The following is a 10,026-nucleotide window of genomic DNA, read 5'->3' as shown; positions in this document are numbered from 1 at the left end:
TATTGTATGAAACATTTTTTTAGCCACTGGTCACATTTCACCACATTTTGGATATGTTATCTCTGTATTTATAGCAACAAGATATAGAGGTTGTTGAGAAAATCCTTACAATTAACACGTTAGTAAGTAAGTAAGTTAATTCTCCATTTACATCAGCACAGATGTCAAAACTTATTATAACCAATCGAGTGAGTCTTTAATGTTGCAGCAGAGAACAAAGTCGAGCAAAAAAACAGCTGAAATATTTCTCAGCTTACAAATAAACAACAGTATTGATAAGATTCATTTTTTATGGAATCTTGTATTTTAAGATAAAGCACATTTCAGGATATTTTGTAGTGACTTTAAAGATGAGTTTGGTTACAGTGACACCTGTTTTTTAAATGAAAAGACCTCTTTGCTTTCCTGCATCCTTCATTATGTGTTTGACGTAAAAACGAAAGAAAGATTGTAAAACAAAAGAATGCCAGAGACAGAAGACAAATGAGGACAGAGATCCTATAACTCAGCCACTAAATAGGTGGAATTGATCACTGAGAATTGATAGAAAGCACCAAGATTCACTGCGAGTATAAAGCCTCCACATCCAAACATTATATCTACAGATACAGAGACAAACAGGAAGGAAACTGACCTGACGGTGTTACATCAAACACACACACAGCTTTAAACTTAAGCATCTTAAACTGTAAAGATATTTACTAATCTTGTGCTTGTGATAAGTTTACTCTCTCTGAGCCAAATCTGGGGGTCTATAAGAGGCTTTCACCTCTTGACAGAACTCACCTTATGAGCACGGACACCCCCACGTCCTCGCAGCTCTTGTAGACGTGCCCCCACGTGTCCTGGATGATCTCTCTCTCGGCATCGGACAGCGGCTCGGCGCGCTCCGGACGATCCTCGCACTCCACCTCCGCTCTCCGCACTCCGAGCAGCTGCGGAGTCGGAGGTGGCGACGGTGGCGGCGGAGACTCCCTACGAGACATCCTCCTGCGGCGCAGCAGCCCGGAGGCTCCCAGCAGCGCCCGGGGGAGGTAGGGAGCGAGGGAGGGGGGGAGGGAGATGGAGAGCTGAGACCCCACGGCGGGAGCTGGGAGAGGAGAGTCGGGATGAAAAGAGGAATAGAGAGGAGGAAGAAGAGGTGGAGGAAGGGTGAAGAGGAGAAAAAGACCAGGCAGGCGGCGATCACAGCCACATAAAAATAAAGAAAAAGGGAAGATGAAGCCCCCCCACTGCCACCCACCAAGCCCTCTCACTCCAAACTCTCTCTCCTTCTCCTCTGCCTTGTTTGTCCTCCCTCCACCTAAAAACTTCTTTCTCTCACTGTTCTTCTCGGTCTCTCTCCTCTTCTTCTTCACTCTTTCCACTTGTCTCCTCCACACACCTCTGTCTCTCTCTCTCTCTCTCCCCCAGTGAGGGAGATCCCTGTCAGTGATGCTGATGTTGCTCCCCCGTCACTTCTCCTCTCCCTCTCCCTGATCCTCTCGCTCTGGTTGAGGAGATGAGGCGTTTGGAGGATGTGGTGTGTGTGTTGTGAGGACCTGATGGAATGAGAGCGGGGTGGAGAGAAAACAGAGAGAGAGAGAGAGAGAAAGGGAGGGAGAGAGAGGGGTGGATAAATCTAAAGAGGGGGAGAGAGAGAGAGAGAGAGAGAGCGTCAAGGGTCTCTGACAACTCCCTCTATGCACATGTCTGAGCACACATATTGATACATCCAGCCTGGGAGAATGGATTTTTCTAATTCTCTGTTTTGGAGATATCAAAATAGACGGATAAAAAGTATAAAAGACATAATTATTTTATTATAATTATTAGTATTAGTATCCTATTTATAGTACGTAGGCCCATAATTACCACTGAGGTCACTAGGTAGGCATTATTTATATTATTGATATTCTTTGATATATTTTTATAATTCAGTTGTACAGCATTATTCATATTCATATTTTCGTAATATTCACTGCTAAAAACTCTGTTCCACTGCACTATCTATTTATTCTGCTACACTGTGCACTACATTTACATACAGGTGTGCACGCTGCACTTTCAATGCCAGTAATCACAGCATGCCACAGACCCACCTTCATAGCTCTGTTTTTTGTTTGTAATTGTACGTTTTCCTGTGTCTACGGTTGTGACTATGTTGTATTTTTGTGTATTTTTGTCTTAGCACCGTAGGCTGTGAAAAATGACATTTCGTTCCTGTATACTTTGTATGTGGAAATGACAAATTAAAAAACTTGAACTTGAACTAGTAGTAGTAATTGTAGTAGCTGTATTAGAACAGAGATACTTTTCCTCTGCATGTATCCAAAATATAAAAACTTTACAGCTAAATGTGTGTAATCATAAAATTCATCTATATGCAAACGATGTGTTGCTTTTTATTCAATTAGCTTCTGAGAAATTAATTGAAAGTTGCTTGAATCAGTATTTTTAACAATGAATCACATGACCACTTATTTGTGAAAGAGTATACCCATATTCCACTAGAGAGCGTTTTAGCATCTTTTAGCTCATTTTAGCTCCTTCACTGTTCTGATTCACTCTCACTGTTCTCATTAACTTTTTCCAGACCCACTGTAAACTACCTGAACCAGCGTCAAACAGCAGACAAATAACTTTAGTGACTAGCTGGAGTGGTGCATTTAGCACAGCTAAAAAGCCAATATCTGGCTCTGGAGTTGATGGAGACCAAAACAGAGCTTAAAAGAGAGTGAATAGTGAACATTTGTTGGTTGGTAGAGACATGACTCCAAATAAATGCTGATGTTACTGGCCAGGCTTACAGGAAGTTTAAGATGTGTTCACACAGAAAGAGAAGCACATTTTTGCCTCACCTGTACAAATTTGACATCAGTTCTTTGTTATTTCTCTCTAGTGTCTCTCCTTTTTCCCCTCGTCTCTGTAGGTTTATGAAGTTGATTCCTAAAAAAGTGTAAATCTGTCTTTCCATTGTTGCAACCAAAAACAACACCATGAGAGCGGCGGGAGTGAACCAAAACAGTAAAGCTGCAGGACAGAAAACCAAAACAAGTAGCTGTAAATGCTGTAAAGCTCCATAGAGCTGAGGGGAACAGCAGAATCAGGTGATCATTTCTCTGGGGGTTCATCACTACAAGTCATGTGATCCATTGTTAGAAAAATATTAATTATAGCCACTTTAACTTTATAAGGTGTTGTGTGGTCTGCTGCCCCAATTTGGCAAAAAAAAAAAAAAAAAAAATCACTTGCATCACTGCAAGTTGCCTTTATTAATCTTAAATGAGTAATAAATGAAAATAAAACTATTTTCTTGCTGTTCTTTAGATTCAGATATAAAGATACAGAGATAGATGATAATAAAAAACATTTCGATATTAAACTTCTGACCAGGTTTGATATGAAGAGAGTCACAGAATCTAAATATCTTGGCATCTGGCTTGATAAGAACTTTTAACATTTAAACAGATGAAAGCTGGTTTGTTGCACAGAAACAGGAGCTTCCCTCTGACTTGTAAGAAGAAGATCGTTGAGGCAGCTTTCCTCTCAGTTCTGGATTACGGGGATGTCAAATATGGACACGCTGTTGGCTCCTCTCTGAGGCCTATCGATTTCATATACCAGTTGGCCCTCAGATTCATCACTGGTGATTATTACAACACTCACCACTGCTTTCTATACGATCAAGTCGATTGGCCTCCCCTGTCTGAGAGATATACAGTAATAACCACAGGTACAGATCCAGCTAAGCCCTTGTTGGAAAATCGCCTTGTCATATCTCTTATTTGCTCCTCTGGTGCTCTGGCCCATGTTCAACCCGCTCCGATGACCGGCTGCTGCTTCAGGAGCTCCGAACCAGAACTGATCTTGGAAAAACTGCCTGTGCTGTCAGCGCAGCAGTCTCATGCAATAATCTAAAATGTCTCTGAAAAATCTTAACACTTACACCAACTTCACAACCACTGAGCATTGAGTTTCATTAATGCACCTGTCTGTTCTTGTTGCTTTGTTTCTGTTGCTCTGTATAAATAGGATAAATATGAAAAGGTTCCTGTAGTCTGTATTTGTACAATCAGATGTTGAGATAAAACATACAGTATAATTATTTTCTTACATAATCAATGTGTTATTTGTCTTTATCCACTATTTTCCTTTATATGCTTCGGCGATATAAATATATTTACAGTAGATGCCAGTAAAGCAGTGTGTGTGTAGATTAAAGGTGTCTGGTGTGTCTCAGGAGAGAGGAAGTATCCATACAGTTAAGACAGAACAGCAACGAGGAGGTTCTGCTTGTCCACAAACTCCATCTGGACATTACAGCAGACAGGAGAGGAAATAAAACAGAATGTCATTACTGTCAAACGCACCGGCTGGTACATTATCACAATATTTCTTTCTTAATTCAATCCTTCAAATCCTCGATTCCAATCATCACTGTCATACAATACCATAGTAATAGTCTAAGTCTTCAAAAGCAAATTGTGGCTGAAAAAGAAGATATTTTAGGAATGTCATGTTGGTCGTGTGTCCAGTTAAGCCTCCTCTAATGGCACTTATGAGTCTTCAACCAGACATCAATGTAAAGGCTCTAAAATGTTGAGATTATTTTGGATTTGTCATATTTTGTTTGTTTAGTTAACTGTTCAGTTATATTTTCTTTAAATTTTATCTCCCTACATGATGTTCTAAATGTTTCAACTCCTTCTCCACAGCAACATAAGAGTCTATAAACACTGGAATCAGCCTATAAAATAATAACAATGTGTAATTTAAACTCTCAACAGCCTGCTAAAAGTCCAAATTTCCAAAGAAAATGTTGTGCACATGATCTCAGTGTCCTCAATGGTAGCTACATGACCCTGGCAGAGTCTACCGAGTCCTAAAATGAAAGAAAACATCTGCAGTCGAGCTCAGACATTTTCACCTGTTTCCAACCGAAGCTTTATTGTTTTGAGGCTCAATCATTTCTACAGGAGCAGGACAGAAGAACAAATAGAAATGACACTCGAGTCTAGAGAATATTTCAAGTAAGATGATTTATTTTGGAAATAGGTGAACTTCAGAAGAAAATAAGATTTTCAGAACTCATGTGACAGACAAAATGGAGATCTTTGCAGAGAGCAAGTGCCAAGAGAGCCCATCAGTCTATACTTGTGCAGAAAACCGAAGGTGGTACCCAAGGAGGTCAAACATTTATCTCTAACCAATCTGGCATGGTGGTATTGAAAAATCCGCATTTGACATTCCTTATCTATGCTTGCCAGGAAAAAAAAAAGATATCTCCATCTTTTTGTTTGATAAACTGCTGTCTAGACAAAAGCAGGAGAGGGATGGTGGAGGACGATGCTGATGACAGGTCTATTATGCCACAGAGGCGACTGGAGAAGCCAACAATTGAGAGATGGAGCTGTCACAGCATTTTGCAAAATGGCAGATTTCTGCACCACACCAAAGGGTGTCACTCTGTCACTCGTCAAGAGGAGACGAAATAACTCGCTCAGACATCTTGCATCTGTCACTCAAGCTATGCCAGTGCTCAGCATGTGACATGAAATTTAGAAAGAAATATACTCAGTCTACTACTATTCTGTGACTGACGAATCTGTGTGGCAACGCATGACGGATTCATGTGTGAACATTGTGAGTAACAAATGCATTAAAGCTGCTGTCCAGTTAATGAGGACCTCATATAGATCTGTCAAGCTGAAGGTTCACAAAGTTTTTCATTTACTGCTGCTGCCCTCTACTGTCGGCTGCACTTCAAGAAACATTTAGACCAAAATGTTTTGTTTTTTTTCAATTAATTAGTAAGGTAAAATCATACAATGGCTGTTTTTTAGTGTCAAAAGACTTTTTACTGCTATATGCAACTTGCCATTTTCAATTTCCAGCTGACAAGTGGAAGCTGATGCTAAAGTTGTGTTATAATATAATATTTAATATTCTAGTGCTTCGTCAGCTGCATTAAAATTCACAAACACTAATATGGTAAAAATGAGTTTTTGAGTAGAGAAATATAGCACACACAAATCACAATGTTCATTTGTTAACCAAAATGTGAAAGTGCATCATGCAGTGTATAACAGAGTGAGTCAGCAGAGCTGGACCAGAGTGTAAACAGTGGTGATTGGTGGTATAATGTCTTTAAAGCTACACTGGACACTTTTTAAATCACTGGGGGACAGAAATCACAACAAATAAGTGTTTTGCTCAGTTTTCTTTAAATCCTGGTTAAAAATAAAAGCATAACTTCTTTAATAGTTTTTAGTAAAGGCTTTGTTAAATATTAAACACATCAAACTGTTCTGATTCTTGTAAATGTATTAAGTCTGCTGTACTCGATGTATTGCATGTATGACTTTTTTCTTTTTTTCTATATTTTTGTAGGAAAAAATTGAAAGAAATGTGTTGATTTTGCGTTATTATTGTTACACACACAGCAGGGTATACTTTTCATAAAATATAGTGTCTAATAATAAATAAAAATATGAATTACTTTGAAAAAAAAATCTTAAGCTTCCTAAATGTTTGACTTTTTACACCAACCACTGTTTTTCTTCAGGTCGCATAGCATATTGTTAGCTAGCTTGTGTTTATTTTTTTCTGTACTACCAACACTTACACATAAGTAGAATACAATTATGGTTTAATAAACATCTTAAAGACCAAACAGTAAATCCACTCACCTTTAGCTCAGCAGATGTATGATCAGTAGTAGAAATTAACTAAGTGCATTTACTTAAGTACTGAACTTAAGTACAAGTTTGATGTAGTTGTACTTTACTTGAGTATTTCAATTTGATGCTACTTTATACTGGATCTGAATACTTCTTCCACCACTGCATATGATGCTCTGTAACCTGGATGACTGGAGATCTGAATATAAATCTTATACTGACTAGTTTAGTTTCACGGGTCTCCCCACCAACAGTAGGATATAGACTTGTCATTAAATAATAAAACACCAAACATCTTCTCAGATTGGGCTCTTTAGGGACAACATCTTATCAAATGGCTTCATTAAAAACTAACTATGACAAAATTACAGCGCTGTTATTCCCTGTGCAGCTCTCTGGCTCTATCCTGTGGTCAACTGGAATAAGTGCAACCTCTGTTTGGATAAATGCACTGTTTGTCTCTATTTATCCAGATCTTGATTCTCCGTCAAATTGAGTTACAAGTCATGAGGAACCTGTACTGGTGAGCAAACATGGATCAGTTTATGCTTGTAATCTCATGCTAAAAGGTATAAATTCAAATTCGCATTATTGGAATGAATGTCACAACAATAATATTGCCAGAGTTGAAATTACAGAGTTGAACTTGTTAAAGTAAAGCTTCCTTATTTCATTGAGTCTTGTACATTGTTGGAGGAAGTGCATGTCTGTCTAAACCTCACTTGTCAAACAGTGACTGTAAATGGTTTTGGTCAAATGGAAACAGTGGGCTTCCAAGATTACAGTGGGTTCAATCCCCACATATCCCCAAGTTGAAACTGGTAACTCATAATGGTCGTAGTGACAGTAATAACCATACTAATGTAATAAAAATGATCTTTTTTTCTTTTCAATAAGGTCAGATCGTTCAATGGGAGGTTATTACCCATAAGCTCTTTGTCCTCAAAGAGTCAGGTTAGTCTTTTTTAAAGAAATCCATCAGAAACTTAATACTGTTCATCTGCACTGAGCTGCAGTTCCTGCATGACAAATGTGACCAATGTTTGTTCATATTTCTAGTGGAGCAACAATGGCATTTATTACAGGAACATTCTTCTAGAACATCAATAGTAATCTTAAAATATACTATCAAATCAAACAGTGGGGGGGATATATGCAGAGCTTTTTGTAAAGACATTCAACAATCATACAAGGAGAAAACCATCACATTAGAGGCAGAGAGACCAATCAATATAAAACATGATGTGCTTTGAGTAAGAGACTGAACTCAGAGTGTTCATGACATAATTAAATAAAACACAAGTGTTATTAATAACATTAATTATGACAGCATGATATTTACATGTCCCAGTTACAGAGCCTTACAATTATGCACACTTGCTCACATGCAACACATGGAGCCATCATTATTGTTTTAAATTACACCTGTGCTTTTTCCTGCCATGACAAGTTTCTGCTGTAAAAACATGTCTATGGCTTAATTACAGGATATGACTTAACCCAACCAACCCTCTTTAAACCTCAGATCTCCTCTCTTGGGGTTGTAGGAAATCACTAATCTGCTATTCTCAGTCTTAATTTTTGATTTCCTTGATAATGGTGCAACATTATGCCTTCTGTTCTATTTTAAGACAGTGATGTCCAGTCCTGTGAAAATCTTGAAAGGGGAACTGAGAACTTTGTCACAATTTAATCTGGGTTTTTGTGGAGGAAATTACCACTGCAGCCCACAAAGATGAAGACTGAAGCCAGGAGGTGTAGGGAGAGAATCAAGCTGCTGCTGCTGCACCACTACAAGAAACAAGCTTTCCCAGCTTGCACAGGTTGACTCAGTCAACAGACCCATGTTTCAGGGGAAATTAAAAGCAAACTGTACTGTTTCCTGAGGAAATATTGTACGTGTGGTGACTTGGAGAACAAAAAGAAACATTGCATCATCTGCACTACGATCCATTTTTATTATAATTAATGCATACAGTGTTTTACCCAAACCTTCCTTGGAAATAAGTAGTTCAACATTATATCCCTTTTTAGAAAATGTTAGAAACAAAGCTGCTTGGTACCAAAAGCTCTGCTGATATTCTATTTATTAATTGTATGAATAAGCCACATGTTATGAACAGAGATTGAAAAGGTGGAAGATAGAAATATGACCTAAGGTTGGATGTGCAAACTGATACCACTCCATGTGAAGCTTTAAACTTTAACACAATACAAAAAAGAATGATTCAGTTTTTCAAAATCATACATTTAATCAAGCTAAATCCAAGTACGGTAACTAAAAAGTAGCAGAGAATGTGATACTTTATTCAAGTTTGATTTGACGGCAGAAAACAACAAATTTTAAAGCAGAAACAGCAAAAAGATTAGTGAGTGAACATTAATGGACTGATATTATTTCCCATTTATGCTCTCTGGAGATTCTCTGGGTTTTGGTCCCGTATTTTGAGGTACTGTATTTCACTTTTATGTGACTTGTATACATGACTATATTTCAGAGGAAAATATTACACTTTTAACTCCACTGCATTTATTTGACAGCTATAGTAGCTAGTTACATTGTAAATTAAGACTTTAAATACTTCACATATAATAAGTTTATAAAATACGGAGCATTTTTTATAGATTAAATAATTCAGTGCAGTATATAAAGTATGTAAAGCAACCGGCTGCAACATTAAAATGTTGCTGACACGGTTTCAGTAATAATGAAACAATAGTTAAATAAACTTAATAATATATCAATCTAAAAAGGGCTATTCTGCATAATAAGTACTTTTAGATATTTAAAATACATTTAGCTCATAATAGGCTACTTTTTTACTTTTACTTAGGTAAAACTTTAAATGCAGGACTTCTACTTGTGATGGAGAATATTTTACATTGTAGTAATTCTGCTTTTACTTAAAGGCTCTGAATGCTTCTTCCACCAGTGCTTGTTATCTTTAGGGCATTCTGACATTTACTGACTAAGCAACTTAATTGCGTTTTTGCAGCTCTTCATTGTTAATTAATTTTACATAGAGGCACGTGCACAGTCTGCAGTAGCAATGTCTATGTTAATGCAACAGGGGGCACTATTAAAACACAGAAAATCTCATCCTAACTTACAAACCATAGCAAACAAAGCAGGCATATTTACTATGACTGAGATGGCAAATATATGTTAGAATTAAGATAAAATAATTTAAAACATAGAAAAATAAGAAAATATAGGTCTTTGAGTAGCATCAGACCAGATAAAGATATGAAAATGGGTAAAAAAAAAAATAAAAAAAAAAAAATTTAAAAATGGAGCAAAGAAAATAAAAAGAATAATCATAAAAACTACACAATGCATCAAAATTTAAAGCTATATAAGCCA

The 10,026-nt window shown here is 37.4% G+C and overlaps 1 protein-coding gene across 1 annotated transcript in view; it reads right to left on the bottom strand.

The window, feature by feature from the left end:
* The window catches only part of cygb2 (cytoglobin 2), a 24,547-nt gene extending 23,014 nt beyond the window's left edge, over positions 1-1,533 (bottom strand). The window contains exon 1 of the mRNA XM_067581027.1: positions 787-1,533. Within this exon, the coding sequence (XP_067437128.1) occupies positions 787-986 (200 nt within the window). The 5' untranslated portion in view covers positions 987-1,533. The remainder of the gene's footprint in view (positions 1-786) is intronic.
* Between the last annotated feature and the right edge of the window lie 8,493 nt (positions 1,534-10,026).

This window comes from Thunnus thynnus, chromosome 3 (assembly GCF_963924715.1).
Source record: "Thunnus thynnus chromosome 3, fThuThy2.1, whole genome shotgun sequence".
NCBI lineage: Eukaryota > Metazoa > Chordata > Actinopteri > Scombriformes > Scombridae > Thunnus > Thunnus thynnus.
Note: the sequence above shows the minus strand (reverse complement) of the source record. Positions and strands in the feature narration are given on the sequence as shown.